Consider the following 17,277-nt stretch of genomic DNA (forward strand, 5'->3'; position numbering starts at 1 on the left):
TAATGTATCTATAAACTTTTATTATAAAGATGAAACACATAGAATTCAAATATCTATTTAAATATATGACTCCAAATGCTAGAACGTATGTGAACACTCAAGAATCTTTGGCTTGGAACAGTGGTATAACTCAGTCCAGGCAAATCTAAATATGGTCCTTTGAAGTGATGTGTGCTGATGATTTCTTACTGACAGAATATTAGCAAGAGCTAGACTCTGCCTTCAGCTATCATCTGATGATGCAAGTAAATGTGAGCTTAAGAAATTTCATCTGTATGAATTAAAGACCCTTATTAAATTAGTGACACTAATTTTTATTCTATTAGTCTCTTTAAAAACTTCTTGTTGTTGCCAAAACACAGCCCTAATGTTTATCCAGAAAAAGCAAATTCTATTGAAGGCAATGGGCTTACTCCCATAAAGTGGATGGAAGAATTCTGTCTTCAATTGTAGATTACAACATTTACAGAACACATAAGTATTTCATATTTCTTGTAAAAAAAACCCTATGTTCTATCACAATCCAATATAGTATAAAATACAAGGTAACTTTACACAATGTGGATTCACATGAGAATTTCTTATGTACCTTAAGCAATTTTTATTAATTAACTCATGCAACAGTGGGTGGATTACTTCTGAGAACAATAATTGTAAACATACAAAACAGTCATATCTGAAATTATACACTGGAATATACAATATTTCTGCAAATACAAAATAAGCTTCTACCAGAAGGTAAAAAAAAAAGTTTATATACCATATATTTTGTAAGTAACATACATTCAGAGGGCTGTCAGGTTAATAATGGATTTAATGATGTTAAAGTTATCTTAGTTTTCACATATTCTAACCATGGATTCCACCCATGATAATATTTTGAGTGACTGCTTAACTTTCTTATTGAGATTAATGAAATTTAATTCTCTGGAATCTTCTCTATGTTTATTTAGGATTAACTCTTACTGAACTCTGGGTTCTGTTGCTAATCCATAGAATTATGTCAGGACTGACGGGCAGAGTTGGCATTTTGAAAGCATACTGTAGGCCAGGGGTCGGGAACCTATGGCTCGCGAGCCAGATGAGGCTCTTTTGATGGCTCTTTAATAAAAAAAATAACGGGGTAAGGATTAGAACACGTCTTCTATCCGCTGAGCACAGGCCACACCCTCCTCCGCATCGCATCCGCATCTGGCATCCTTGGGACTCACCCTACCTTGCCCCGCAGCATCCGCGGCCGAACGGGCCTGGAGCCGCATCGTCCTCCACAGGCAGCCACAAATCGAGGCCCCAGCTTTGGCCTAGCTCCCGTCGGCGGCCCACGCGAATGCGATCCGGGTGCACCACTTTGCATCCTGCTGCCGCTGCCCCTGCTCTGTTGGGTGAGTCCTCATCATATTGTATGGCTCTCACAGAATTACATTTTAAAATATGTGGCGTTCATGGCTCTCTCAGACAAAAAGGTTCCCAACCCCTGCTGTAGGCATTCGGACAATCTGACTGCCAAATGTGTATCTGTTTACACAATGGCTGCCACAGTGTGTTGGCAGGTAGGCAGCGAATCACAGAAATCCTTTAAAAAGGCAAAGTGATGTGTTATTCCCCTTTAGCTCATTCCACCAATGCTTTGTACCACTGCAATTTATCACTGTCTTTCTTCTCCTAGGCAGACAGACAAAGTGCTACGCTTATGCCCGAGTACCGCTTTTATTTGGGAACAACGTTGTGGGGGCTGTACATGAGATCCAGAGGCATTCTTGTAAATAAATATGTCATGGACTGGCACTTGTTTTGCAGCATGCAGGTATTCCATATATTTTAATTAAAAAATAAAGTCCAGTGCTGCAGAAGCCTGACTAGCCCCACTGGAGATGTCCTCAGGTACGCTGTGCCCATAGGGACCACATTGCCTACCTGTGAATTACATTGTAAATATGCTTGAATTTGGAAAGATCAGTCTACATTATTATTCCACTAGTGAGTAACTAATCCTGCAGAATCTTATCCAAAAGTTTAACTGCCTTGTAAAAGAACCTTATAAATGGTATTCAACCCTTTTGAAAAATCAACCACTCACTGGGGCTATCCTAATCCATCCTTTGATTCAATGCCATTTGAATCCTAGATATGTGTATGGGGTGTGATGATAAAATGGGATGAAATTGGCACCAGAGGACTTTCTAATTGCAGCTATCCGACATGCCAATTCTTTTGTTGTCTAATAAGTTTGGGAATCTAATAGTTACCTGGGTTTTTGGTTTTTTGCTTTAAATCCATATACTGAGAATAAACTTGTAATATCAGATATTGGGGAAAAGGGAAATTCAAAGTATAATTCTAAAGTTTTAGTTTCTCCCTAATTTCAATTTATGAGACATATTCAATATATTAGTGTTTAGAGTATGCAGGTAAATTCAGATGTTAGAGTCTTGGCAGTACTACCAATAGCATTAAGCATTTATGCTTTCTCTCCCAAGAGTTTTTTTTAATAACAGGGTGGGGGAACCAGAAGAAACACAAAATGGCTATCTAATTATCCTATACTAATTATTTGAATGGAGCAGTTACTGTATTCTTAACCTAGTCTAGAAGCATCCAATAATTGGGGGGGGGGGCTGTCATGCAAATTCATTAACGTGTGATACCTGCACATACAAAATACTATAATGTTCATTCTTGTAGTATCAAGTAAGCTATGAAGCATGGCTGTAGCAGAAATGCCAGTAAAATAATAAAATTTTAATAGAATCCAGTGCTTAGAAGATTGCATACTGAATGTATAAATAGCTACACTTTCAAACATTTTTTTTTATTAATACATAGTGAATAAGGATTTTTAACTACAGGCTAAAAAACAAAAGCTTATAATTGTCCAACAATTAAAAAAAAAAAATTCCTGTTATACTGTGTATTTACTCAGTAAAATATTACTATCTTGGAACAAATCACCTCACCAAAGCTTCTGTCCCCCACAAAAACCAATTAATTCCTGAAGGGAATTGTTATTAGTTATCAAAATTCAGAATGCAATCTTTTTTTTAATAAAATAGGTCTGTAAATAGGGATGTCTAAAAATAAACTGCATTTGTTATTGAAACAAACAAATAACCCTATGTCAGAGACAATATCGCTTTATTTCCTAAAAATATGTTCTGTTAAGTCCACATCAAGCAGGTTATATGGCATCATGCCTGTAGGGTTTTATGTTGCCCAGGACTTCATCTTCCCAGTTTGGAAGACAGCAGAAAAAGAATGCACAACCTATCACAATCACTGTACTTGCCCAACCAAAGCCATAAGCCCAACTGAACATGTTGCTTCCTGTCAATATAATATCTTCGGTGTATTTCACTGGATAGATGACCAAGCCTAAAATCTGGAAAGCAGCTGGATGGAAATAAGGAGGAAGGAAAAAAACATTAAATAAAATTTCATAGTGCAGAGATATTTGCAGCAAATTGCATTTCCATTACAAGAGATTAAGATGGCCCCAACCCTGCTGGCCTTTCGTAAGGTCCTAAAGACCTGCTTCTGTGCCTGGGCCTGGAGCCCCAAGTGTGTGCAGGGACCCATCTCCTGGCTGTATTAGCGTTTGTTGACTGGGTTATTTCCTCAGCTGCTATGCATTTTAATTGTTGCATTTATGATTGTTAATTTTTATTTTTTATTTAATACGTTTGCCACCCAGAGTCACTTGTTGAGATTAGTGGTTTTACAAATTGATTGACTGAATAAATAAAGGAATTGTTAATATAGCACTCAAGACACAAGAGTATCTGTCATACCCATAATCATTTATATAGATAGGTATAACATTTTCTAATTACATCTCTTAAAAGTTTCAGCATTTTTTCTTGTGTGGTATCTCACAAAATGGGGTTGAGATTGCTGGAATATAATCTAGGGGGAATCTTCCAGTATAAGAGAGATGGCTGAATTCTGTGTGCTACTGTTCAATTAATTACTTCTGTAATTATTGGTAAGACCAATAAATTGGTCTTAGTAATTGGTAAGACCAATAAATTGGTCTTAGCAATAAATACAGGTTTTCCAAGTCTCTTTTCCAGAGACTTGGAAAAGTTTCATATTAGTAACTTCATTTCCTATCAACATAAAAATTATTGATAATTACTCTTTCAAAAATTATTTAGAGTATACAAAACTTAAACATGGAAAGTATCTATCACACAAGATGTGTGAAGCATCACTATACATGTATGTAATGATCAGACAAATGGATATTAATGCGATGTTTACATCTGTTTCACACAGGTAAGTTATCACAGAATTAGGAGCCACTATGCAAATTCCCTTGTCAAAGCAAGAACCCAGCACAACTGATTCCACTGTCAAACTACTTCTTTTAAGAAGTTTTCCCTAACATTCCATTGGAACCTGCCCTCCTGTAACTTCAGAGCATTATTAAATATCTTGTACTTTGGGGTAACAGAAATCATGGTGTGAAATTCCTTCAGACACTTGAGGATTGCTATCAAACCTTCTCAATATAGTTGGGGGTTTTCTGTTGTTGTTGTTGCAAAGCTTAACATATTTAGTCTTCTATGTGTCTTCTCACAGAAAATAAGTTTTCAGTTCTATAAACATGTTGGCCTTCTTGGAAACCATTACAATTTATCTGAATCTTTTTCAAACATGGTGCCAGGTATTCAAGATAGGTTATGACTAACACAGAATAGAATGGAACTCATATTTCCCATGATTTGGAAACTATGCTTCCATTGATGCAACCTAAAACCATATTTGCAAACCACTATTTGCAGCCATGCATATTCAGCACAATCAACTACAATTCCAATTTTTGCATACAAAATTATTAAACCAGGTTTCCACTATCCAACATTTGCACATCTGATTTCTTTTTCTCAAGTGACTAACTTTGCATTTGCCTCTGCTCAATTTATTCTGTTATTTCCAACTGCTGTTTCTACCCCAGGGGTAGGCAATCCATGGCCACAGAGAATAACCAGTATTTCAAGACTGTGCAGCACAATTGTGCATGTGGAGGGAGGGTGAAGTGTGGGAATAGCAGTGTTTTGCCACTCCCATTCCCACTCTTAATGGTCCCAAATGGTCTTATTTTGGTACATGCCAAAATAAGACAGAAATCTGACTACCCTCTTCCACTGGTATCACTATGGATGGTCTCCTGAAGCCTTCCAGAAACCTGAAGGCTGAGTTACAACTTCCAACTCTCAGAAGCTGCTCAACTTGTCTTAACTTATTAAAGTAATTTTGATTTGTGCTTCCATCTTTAAGGATACTAGTAGTCATGCCTAATTCTGTCTTCAGCAAATCTGGAAAGCATTCCTTCCACCTCCTCATCCAAATCATTAATAAAAATACTGAAGGGGGTGAGATACAAATGAAGGCTCTAGTTGAGTTTCTGCACTCACTAAGCCTTGGTTGGATAACCATGGTTTTTGAATAAATCATGATTGGCTAATGTTTCACAACACATTAATCCATAAACTATGCTTCACAAATCATAAATTCATGCAAGACAATAAACCCAAACCAAAGAAAGCACATTAGAGCTTAGCACAATGTATGAAGTCATACTTTTTATAAATGATTCTCAAAGCAAGCTGTGGTTCAACCACAACTAACTTGCTACATAGAATCCTAGGAGCTTTTTTATCAAATGTTTTGAAGAGATTAAGACATATTATGTCCACAATATATAAGGGAATATATTTATGCAATAAATATATTTTTGCAAATTTATGCAATCAAAAGTTCATGTGATGCATCTTTAATAAAACATCCCAACAATAATATTCTAAAATACATAAAGATTCCTCCAAAAATGAAGACATTTGCCTATTAAAGAATAAACTGGGGAAGGCTAATTAGAAACTAAAAGATGGCTTGATGTTGGCCAGCTTCAATTAAGAAAGCTGACTACAATACAATATATTTGAGTCTGGACAGAAAATTAATTGTTGCCAATATGAAATCTAAGAAACGTTGTGCCAGAGGAGGAGAAAGCTGAATAAGAAATTAAGACTTGGCATGACTCATTTTTGTCATATCCTAGAGAGAAGCATATTTCAGGAAAGTCACATCAATTATAATTGGTCAGAAAATCAGTGTCTTATTTACAGGCTTACCAGCAATGAAGAGCAAGCCTCCAATTCCTCGAACAAAGTTAAACCGCAGTATTTCAATGGAAAATGCTATGACTGCTAAGCAGAAACAGATGCAGACAATGATAAAACCGACAAGGTATGTAGCAGCAGCAGCTCTGCCCCAACCTTTGAAGAAAAAAATAAGGGATGAGAAACATAAACACCTTGTATGTAAATATACACATTTCGCATTAGTTAAATGTAAGCTTAGAAAAATGTTGGTTAAAGGGATTGAACAGAAATTGCTTGTATTGTTAAAGGCATTATCTCTTTATTAAATATTGTGATGCTTCTTTTCAACTGACACAACTGCAAATTCCTATGGAGAATCAACAGTTTTCATAACAAGTATACCTGAATTTGATTATTATTTTCTACTAAACTAAGCACCGGACATCCAATATTCATCCAATCACATGTCTTCAGTGTCAGCCCTTTGAAGCAGGCCAGGTCAGGAAACAACACAAGGATTACAGGAATGCTACTTTATCACTGTAGAATATAATAGCAATCTTGAAAGCTTGCCAGGGTTTCCCTCTGCTCCCTCTTATGCCAAACAGAAACAAGGCAAGGTTCTTCTGAGTTTCTTTCTCACCCCCCTTCCTTCCCAGAACTCAGTTGTCTCTTATTTTCCTTGAATGGCTCCTGCATATTTTCATCAAGGTTATCTCCATCCCAGAAAATGGCATCAGGGATCTCCCGTGTATGTGTGTCTGTGTGTGTGAGAGGGAGAGGGAGAGAATGAATTTGAATTTTTAATTATAATTTTATCCAAAATACCTGGATAAAGAAAAAGCAGTCTAAGGCTGTTAGGCAATATTTTTTTCCAATTGTTCAGCAAGATATGTTTTCTTCATTCAATCCTTGAGGACAATGGTACTCACAAATTTAAACAATATTTTGAAAATATGTAAAAAGTGTCTATGTTTTATTTTTACACTTTGGGATAAACTTACGGTGACCTTACTGGAATTCTTACTGTCTACAGCCTGCTCTTGTTTGGAATATACAGATACTCAAATTCATCAGATTCTTAATTCTGAATCATCAGTTTCAAAATAGACGTGTTTTTCTAAAGTCTGAAGCAAAGTTCTTACTCTTTTCTACAAATGAATACATTTGTCAAGTTCACTTTTTCATTTTCCTCCAGTCTTCAAACCAGTTTATCCTGTTTTTTTTTAAGTTCACCTGAAAAGTCTTAGACATTTTATATGCATTTTCCTAATGTATCTTTGTACACAACTTTGCTTTCTACAAACCTTTTCTGCATAAACTGTTTGGTGCTGCATATGTATATATAGCAGTAAAAATAATGTATAAAATCTGTGCTTTATGTATTTTTTAAAAAGCAACAATAAATAGCAGAAGAGAAGAGAAGAGAAGAGAAGAGAAGAGAAGAGAAGAGAAGAGAAGAGAAGAGAAGAGAAGAAGAAACAATGTAAAAAAAAATTAGCTCTCTTTTATAAGTAATGCTCCAGGCCAGAAAAAAAAAAAATCTGCTTGCTGATAAATTAGCAGAAAAGCCTTGCCTTGACTAGAAGGCAAAAGGATGAAAGAAGGGGAAGGAATTACAAAATGTACAGCTGAAATCCATCAATGAAGTAGGTAGCCTTATTAAGACAATAAGCATGGCACATCATGGATATTTTATGCTTCCCTTCTCAGCGCAGATCAAAAGGTAATCTGACAATTCCACATCTATCTTAGATTAACCATAATTTTGTATTATAGCCAATGCTAAAACTGTTTTTAATGTATGACTGCTGACAAAAAAAAACTAACTTCCTAACTATGCCATGAATTTGGCTTGTTTTCCCTAACCATAGTTAAAAATAATCAAAGTTTCTCTGGGCTTTGAAATCACAAGAGATTGCTGTTAGTTTATATGTGAAAACAGAAGCCTAAGCTTCTGAACAATGGGGAGATGATGAGTGTGCAAACCTAGGGCTTGTTTCCTTCTAACAATGAATCAGACACATGCAACCTATGATCCACATATATCCTCCTGCCACCTTGAGATTACTCTTTAATTTTTTTTTTCAAGTTCCCCTTCGCTATCAGCACCATCCCCTTCTAAATAAGGATGGAATTAGGAGCAGGAAAATCTCACCGTTCAAGGCACCACAGATAGATGGTGGTATCTATTCCCCCTCATTTCATCCCTAAAACAAGCTAGGCTGGGGTGAGGGAGAAAGTCCAATACAGTCTCACTCAGTAATCTATGTGGTCAGACGGGGAGTGAGACTGGACCTCCCTGGTCCAAGTCCAGCACCTTAACCATACTACTATAGTTTAGCTTCATGTGTCTCTAACTTCTCTTTCCAATGAGGCTTTTTCTAAATTAAAGAACCTAAACAGTGTGTCCTTCTCACCTAAACATATGCTTCTGCCCTTATTGCTTTTGTTTTTTCTGTGATCTAATGCCAAGCCATGGCTTGCTTAACTGTAGTTTACGGATTAAGCTACACTTGGATAAGTTTACAAAACAAGCAAATAACTTTAATGCTTAGGACCTAGTCTTCTATCTCAGTACCTTTTTAGAAATGGTGTTCATGCAGCACCATATGCAATATTCCAAACACAGTTTCATCAGCGAGACAGCGAATCAAACTTTACTATTACAGCTCTAAGTGACACTTCTGATTAGTGTAAATGCAATAAAATGTTATTTTTAGTTCTTTCCCCTACAATTCCCAAGACAGGTAGTTCTTGATTTATGACCGCAATATCAACTGGAAAATTTGTTGTTAAGCAGTGTGGTCATTAAGTGAGGCATCACGTGACCACATCCGATTTTACAACTTTTGCAGTGGTTGTTAATTGAATCACACAATCATTAAGTGAATCATGTGGTTCCCCATTGATTTTGCTTGTCGGAAGCCAGCTGGGAAGGTCACAAATGGCAATCATGTGACCCTGGGACATGCAACCATCCCAAATACATGCTGGTTGCCAAGCACCTGAATTTTGATCATGTTATTGTGGGGAAGCTGCGACGGTTGTAACTGCGAGGACCAGTCGTAAGTCACTTTTTTCAGCACCACTGTAACTCTGAATGGTCACTAAGCAAATGATCATAACTCAAGGACTACCTGTATGGATTTTATTTTCTATAGCAGTGATGGCGAACCTGACAGTGTCAAAGTTGATGCGCCACAACATTTTGGGTGACATGCCAGTGTTCACCAACACCCAACAACTATTCTCCCTGTTTGAGTTACCAAAGAAACTGACTGTGTTTTACTCGTATTTCACTTTGGTAATGATTTGACATTTCTTTATATATTACATAGCACCACGCATTACTGGACTGTATTTTTTTTATAATAAGTGAATATGTAAAGAATTGTTTCTCTTTTGTTCGGGGGGGGGTCTCTTTTTTTCAGGGGGTGACACGCCAGCAGAGTCAAGTTAGGAATTTTCTGAATTTTTGACACGCTGAGCCCAATAGGTTTGTCATCACTATTCTACAGCAATCATAACCTCGTCATCTTCCAGGTATGTGGGCTTCAACACCAAGAATTTCCCAGCCCCCTTGGCTACAGCAGAGAATTTAGGATATCTCAGAAATCTTCACATCAGAAGATTTCTCACATTAGAGAAGACCCCCACTTGGTCAACATTTTCACCCATCATAATCCCAAACTCCCTCTTAGTCAGTGGATCACTTGTTTACACCCAATTAGTATATACATAAATGTAAGATTTTTAAATCTTCCATATATATATTACTTTACACTAAATTACATTTGCTCACCTTCCAGATTTGAAGGCATTATTTTGGAGCTTTTTAGTTTTTCTCTTCTTGAGCCTCAGACAACTTGGTCACTTCCAGAACATTTATGAATAAGTCAGAATATTCATCTGACTATAGATCATTAGATGAAGCCACTGCTTACAATCTTCTATTATGAAAAATAAAAATTGTCACTATCCTTTTTGTAATATAGTGTCCAAAAGTATTTACTCTGTCCCAGAGTGGGGTTCGATCCCACGTGATCATGCATCCATTGGATCTTAAGTTCAATGCTTTAATCACTTAATTATCTTGGTGTCATTACCCCCCGCCCCATTTTTGGTGCCACACTTGCTAATTTTCATTCCTTGAGGGGCCAATCTTAATATTTTCTCAGATCACTTCATATCTGATTTCTTTAAATCAAGTATGCTTTTTCTCAGTTTGCTAATAGTCTAGAATTTAATCTGTTGTCATCTCTATTTATTGTAATTCCCAAATCTCCTACTGAAAATGTTAGTTTTGTCATATATTACCCTACATTTTCTACAGTGAAAATGATACAATTTATCCTCTTTTAATTATATTTAACTCCATTGTCATCTAATGGTCCAGTAGTTGTTGCACAATAAAAAAAATCATCTGGGACAATTGCAGTCTTGCACCATGACTAATATTAACCTGGTTTGCTATAAAATGAGAGTTAATTTTAAAAAGCAGTTTTTAAATTCAGAATTAAAATTAAAGATAGTATTATCCAGTATGGAAAGAGGAAGAAAAAGCATACAGTAATAGAGGAAGGGAGAGATCCCATAGTTTACTCCTAATTCCCTATCTATGGTTGTTGGCTGAGGAATCATCAAAACATTTACAGCAATGATAACTCTAACAAATAATTTTTTAAAGGTAAAATATACAGCAAGATCTGATTATACAGGCCACACTTTGATTTGAACATGTGATTAGAAAAGTTTGATAACATCTCTCCTATAAAAGTCAGGCAACTGTTAATTACAATTTCATTTTATAAACTGTCTTTGCTGATGAGAGACACCTTTTTATACTGGATTTCAGTTGTGTTGCTAATAGCTATTGTTCTAATAGCTCTCTGATATTTGAACATTTTAAAAAGTAATTAACAATTAGTACTGTTGATGAAATTCTTGACAACTTCTTAAAAGATGGAAGAAGAGATTTTGTTTGCAACAAATAGTGTTCGAGGGAAAAGCCATGTAAGGGCCATAAATTTTCAGTTTTCTAAAAAATCTGCTCTAGAGGACTGGGTAACATTCCCAAAAAGTGTGGGAGAGCAAAGAGGTAGGAGGGCATATGAATAAGCATGCCTTTCTCTGCCTATCTTATGCCTGGAAAAGTGCTAAGTAATGAAATGGGATACACTACTAATCCATATCCCTTTCATTCTACAGGAAAAAAATTATTAGTTTTCTATTTTCTATCTAGAGATGAAATAGCCAGAGTAGAAAAAAATGAAGCTTTATCCCTTGTCTAATTCATCTTCCTTCACCCCAATTTTTGTAACAAACAGCGGGGGGGGGGGAGGCTATTCATCAATGCAAAAAAAGAGAGAGAGAGAGAAGATACATATGACACCATGTCACATCTAGTTTAATCTTGAAACAAATCTGAATTACTAACTCTGCAATTTAATTATCATTCCAAACAGAGAATTCCTTTCTCCCCAATATATAGGGAGTGGCTCTTTTCACTCTGTGCAACTTTAATACTTAACAAGTATAATCTTGAATAAGAATCTGTGCCCAATGTCGGTCTGCATTAGCAAGTAATCTTTCCCCAAGTTAGTTTCCTTTTAAATAAAAGGGTGGAATAAAAGCAAAGTGTGAATTATGTGCACCTTAATCTGAGTAACATCATTTTATATATTGAGTAATCCTTTTGTGCACTATATTTTTTACCTTTTTTAAAAACAAAGCATGGTATAAATTGATAGCAAGTTTTTCATTCAGGTATATGCTGAAGTTTTGCAATAATCTTACAAACCAATTGATTTACTGTGACACGTTAATCTTAGCTTGTGTGATTAGCCTGCATGCAGCAAACACCTATAATAATACAAAGCTTTAATGTTCATTCCATTCCCAGTGTACGTTGAGCATATCACCCTTCTATCTAGATATTTACAAAACACATATACAAAAAAGTGATGTAAGAAAGGCCAGAGTTTAAGCACTGCATCTTTAGAAAATTTGCACATCTGAAACAGCAGTTTGGCTTCCCTCACAGAAGTCTAAATTCAAATAAATAAGTCTATTTTAAATATTTCCCCTGTTCACAAGTTGTAAATACTCTTGATTTTATTTTTATGCTCCCAAATTGAACCACTGAGCCTCTTGCTTCTAGATTTTCCTATTTTATTTGCAAGCCAATGTTATCCATATTTAATAGCTAATTATATTTAGAGAGCCCAAACATATACAACTTGTACACAATCAGACTACTTCTGGCCTCAAACACATCTTTTTGTGCACAGATCTTTACATCAAAACCACTGTGTTTTATTTTGCTTAACATGATTTCAAATAAGCCAAATTTGATTCTAGCAAAGTTCTATCCAGCTGATCACTTGTTTGGGAAGGGATAAAAGGAACACTTGGATTCATTCCAGAATTTTAGACACTCCTCACTAAATTACTATCATCTCTGACTCATAGCACAATATGTGCCATAAAAATAATATTCGTATCTCAGCTTTCTACCAGGAGTTCAAGCTGGCTTGTGTAGAGGTCTCTCTCCATTTTATCTCCATAACAACTCTGTGAGGTAGACTGAACTGTCCAAGAATGACTACCCAAATCCCCTACTTCAGTGTGGTAGCCCACAAGACTGTTCTCCTTCCCTAGAGGAACCCATTTTCAATGGATACATGGGAAAAGTATGTATCTTTTCCCCTTTAGTAAACTGAACTATAAGTGCTAGGCTCCTCAGCAGCTTATGTAGTTTGTATTAGAATTCTGTCTTGCTTAAACAACTGATTCTCTATTTTTTTTTGTCAAAACAGTTAAGTACAGATAAGTGTTAGACTGAATGTTTACTATTTCTATTACATTTTAAGAAATACATGGCAAAGTAGCTTGCATCTGGGAAACATGACATTTAGAGCACAAATTATAGCCGTTCTTTATATACTTAAGGAACAAATGCAATCACCATTTTGACTTCTCCAGTTAAAGGAGGAAAAAAAATGGTGACTACCAACAGATTAAAAAACAGCTCTAAAGGACATGCTTGGCAGCACCGAAGTTCCTCTGCTTCTACAACTCCAATATTCTTTGTTGTTCCATTAGTTCTCAGGGCACTATTTCACAGACACTTAGTTTTCTGTAATTGGCACCCTCCAGATGTTTTGGGATCCCAAAAACACTTCGCTGTCTGGAAATGCTGGTAATTGCCATCCCAACATAACTGGAGGCACCAAGTTGAGGAAACCTGTTAATGTATCACACAAAGACTACCATGGTAATGTGTTAAAACTTCTGGGTATGTATTTCTTTAACTACAAAAGGCATGCAAAAGACTGCAGATCTTCCCCTATTTGGCCATAATTCAATTCCAGCTCAGTCTCAAAACAGAGATTACAGGCTGATTTGGTGTCAAGTTACAACCAGCATTCAGGGGCAAAGTTGCTCCCCCACCCCTCTGAAAACACAAAGGCTATTTGCTTCTCCAACTCTGACCGGAAGGTTAGTATTTCTGATGAAGAACAGAAATAAAGACCATCAGAGACTCGATTTCTGTGCATTAAAGCAAACAAACACTGGTGAGCAAAGCTTGTCAAAATAATACTTCTAAAGAAGTTTGATGAGTAAAGGGTGTGGCAACCAGTTTTATCGTGAGCCCTTCAAACTAGTCTCAATTTTCGACTGACACTGCAGTTCATCTTATTGCACCTTAAAATCCTTAGTTGAGCAATCTGTAAGTAACGAAGGCCTCATTGTCTGTCTGTTACCCCTTCATCTTCCTCTGCGCCTTGTCCTAGGTTGCGTTACATTCGCCTCTCTTTTGGATGGTAGCTCAGTCTGGTTTCTGCTCCTAATTAACTATTTCTCAGGCTCGCCAGGCCACTAGCTTTGCTTAAAGGCGACGATGAGGCCACATACATAATTGCTTTCCAAGTTAGGCCTTTATCCTTTAACATAAACCGGTGCGCCCTTTGGTAAGTTTCGACCCCGACACGTTTTCCGATTAATCCTGATCTTTTCACCACCGTAAGCCCCACAACGCTCAAAACACCGACTGAATAAAGAGAGACTGAGAAAACAGCCTCGAGGTTAATGGTGCACGCCATTTGCCGCCAAGACTTACTGTAATCCATGAGAGAATCGCAGATCCATGCCCTGTCCTCGGGGTTTCGTTTCTGACAGTCCCACCACAACCAGGCTTTACGCACGTACGGGGCTTCGGCCGACTCCAACCATCCCTTGCCAGCCAATGCAATGATGCCGAGGATGATGGCTAAGCCCAAGAGCAGGGGCAGCAGCCATCTGCACCTCCAGCAGGCCAGGCCGCACCTGAACATTTTGTGCAGACAGACTTCGGGGGGGGAGAGGAGAGAAAGCAAGAAGCGTGGCTTTGGGTTCCCCTTTATGGACAATTTCCTCGGGCCGGGCTTGCGCCAGGGAGCAGCGGTGGGAAAGCGCCGCGCTTTTTAAGCGGCGGGCAAGGTTCGAAGGAGAGCCCCGCCTAGATTCCGGGCGCGGAGAGCGGCGGCAGGAAGAACCTGTCGAGCGAGAGAGAAACTGGTGACAAACAAACCTAGACTCCAAGCACACTCCCAGGCTTTTAACTCTTTCCAGACGGCAAGGTAGCATGCTTATCCTGAGGTGCGGTTCTGCTAACGAAAGGCGAACAATAATGACTCCCGACAAATAAACTCGTACATTAAGTTTCTGAGCGGATACCTTCTAGTATCCGTAAGTGAAGCAAGTGAGGCTAACTCAAAGCAATTTCTAAGTCGATATACTTAAAATCAAGCTGCAAATGATGGATCTCGGGAATTGCTTTCCAAATGTATTCCTTCTCTTTCTTTTGGAATGAGTTTTGTTTTCTAAAGCAGGTTGGTCATTTCGGCCCAGACTTCAAATCGGAGCCTTTCCAAGCCTTCCAGATGGCTTGGAACTACATCTTACAAAATTCCCAAGGCAGAATTCAGGGAATTGTACTCTGACTTGGAGGCCAGCACATTCGTAAGGCTGCTGTAAGAAATCTAAAGCTTCTTTCTTGTACACTTCCTTGGAATGTATAATATATTTATTTGAATATGTAAATTTATTTATTTGAATATGTAAAACTTTGAAGCAACTTTGCTCTCTGTTCTACAACCAGAGAGAACAGAACTGCAGTTCTCTTCCTCTGACAGTGATCTTTAACAGTTTTCAGAAATCTCTCTCATTGTTCCTGCACTTTAACCTAAGGTTATCATTTAGTCCTCTTCATCAGTCCGTACCCCTGTTCAAATGTGATTATTCCAGAAGACCTTCACTTGACAGATACCACATCTTAGACTTTTGTTCTGGCAGGGTGTGGTCTATGCTTGCAGAAGAATGAAGCGGTAGACACTCCTGATATATTACATTTACTGTATGGCCTTGTTTTATTATTGTTGTTGATTACAGTTTTACTCAACAGGTACAAATCTTCCTCCAGTGTAACTGAAATGATCTAGCAGAAATTTATCCAATGTAAAAATAAGGTCTAATTGCATATCCTGCAATAAAGTCAGCACATCATTTGGCTCTGAAATCATAGAATTACATCATTGCAAACTAGAAGTGGAAAATACATATTCTGAAAGTTCCTCAAGTTATTCTTTAATTTAAAAAGGCCTCTGGTTTTGTTTATGATGCCCAAGGAAGAAAGGAAGATGATAAGCCCTGCTGAGTTAGTTTTCTTCTTGTATTGATCTATATATAGAGGAAACCCATTCACAGATTTCTCAGGCTGGGGTCTGAGTATAGTTTGTTCAGTTACCTATATGAGTGATGTGTGTATATACAAACATTGTTTCAGCAACCAGACAAAATGGCAGAAGACTGGTTTTCTTAGAGGTTTTAGAAAGAGCAATATTTATCCCAATTCCCCAAAAGCCACAGTTCCACTGTATATGGACTACAATATTTAGATTTTAAAAAATGTAGTGAGTGTAATCTGAGAATTTTTACTACCATATATAGTTTCACGTTCAATCTACTTATTATGAAAAGAGTGGGTGGCCTATGTAAGGTCACTAACATACTTTATTATCATTGGAAGCTCAGATAAGAGAACTGCATTTTTTAAAAAAACATTGGAGATACAGTGAATATGCAGGATTAGTTGCAGCTTTTTATCAAACAAATATTTAGGACGTTTTCAGTAGACAATATCAGTTACGAATACAATGCTTTTTAAAAAAATAAATAAAACCAGGGAAACCAATTAATGGATACACCTAAAACTGGAGTAGATGCAAGATACGTCAGGTTGCATTATCTTTAAAATAATAGTTTTAGGTGTTTGGATATTATAATATCTGAGTACATCTTGAGAAAGCTTTGTTGCTTTCTCTGTTTCAAATAAAGTCCACTGTCAATTAAAACCTTGACTTTGAGAACAATGTTTTCTGGGAGCTGACCTATATAAATGCTTGCATCATTATCACTGTAGATTTTTTTTTCCTCTGAATTAGCAAAATGGAAGAACTGGAGTTAAAAATAGACTAATGTAAATTGCCCACCAGTGGAATATCATTTTTTATTCAACAGTTCCACTATCTAGAACAGAAGGGCACCATCTGGAGCCCTAACACAGCATGTAGCTCCCTAAAACCTTGAATGTAGCCTTTAGAGGCTACCAAAATCAGATACCAAGCTGTAATTTTTAGTGAGAAAGAAATTTATTTAAATTTGTTATACCCACCCAACTCCAAAGGACTAAAAAACCAAAAAAATCCATAAAAACAGATAAAACATAAAACCACATAGACAGTCTGGGCTAAAAATCTAAAAGCAACACAAATCAAAACAAATTTTATTTATTATTATTTAATACATTTATAGGCCACCCATCTTGTATAAAAATGACTCCTATATACAATCACATTCACTTTAATTTTATCCAGTTTTTATCATGGGCCTACCTACTACATTTTGGAATGTGGCCTAGGACGTCATTCTAAGCCTCCCTTAGGCATGAAACCGGCTGGGTGACTTTGGTCCAGTCACTCTCTCTCAGCCCAACTCACCTCACAGGGTTGTTATTGTGGGGAAAATAGGAGGAGGAAGGAGTATTAGGTATGTTTGCCGCCTGGAGTTATTTATAAAAATAATAAAGGCAGGATAAAAAAGTCTAGGGAAAAAAAAGCTTATCTCTCAGCCT

The 17,277-nt window shown here is 37.0% G+C and overlaps 1 protein-coding gene across 1 annotated transcript; it reads right to left on the reverse strand.

Moving 5' to 3' along the window:
- Positions 1-14,628, reverse strand: LOC103048402 (p53 apoptosis effector related to PMP-22-like). The gene is made up of 3 exons (XM_007433313.4): positions 14,227-14,628; positions 6,132-6,275; positions 1-3,387 (listed from the first exon to the last, which is right to left on the reverse strand). Exons 1-3 carry the CDS (start codon positions 14,438-14,440, stop codon positions 3,176-3,178), a joined length of 570 nt encoding a protein of 189 aa, XP_007433375.1. The 5' UTR covers positions 14,441-14,628; the 3' UTR covers positions 1-3,175.
- Between the last annotated feature and the right edge of the window lie 2,649 nt (positions 14,629-17,277).

Source organism: Python bivittatus, unplaced genomic scaffold, assembly GCF_059951505.1.
Source record: "Python bivittatus isolate LINGU-HERP-01145 unplaced genomic scaffold, Pbiv_v1 ctg000020_np1212, whole genome shotgun sequence".
In the NCBI taxonomy this organism is placed as follows: Eukaryota; Metazoa; Chordata; class Lepidosauria; order Squamata; family Pythonidae; genus Python; species Python bivittatus.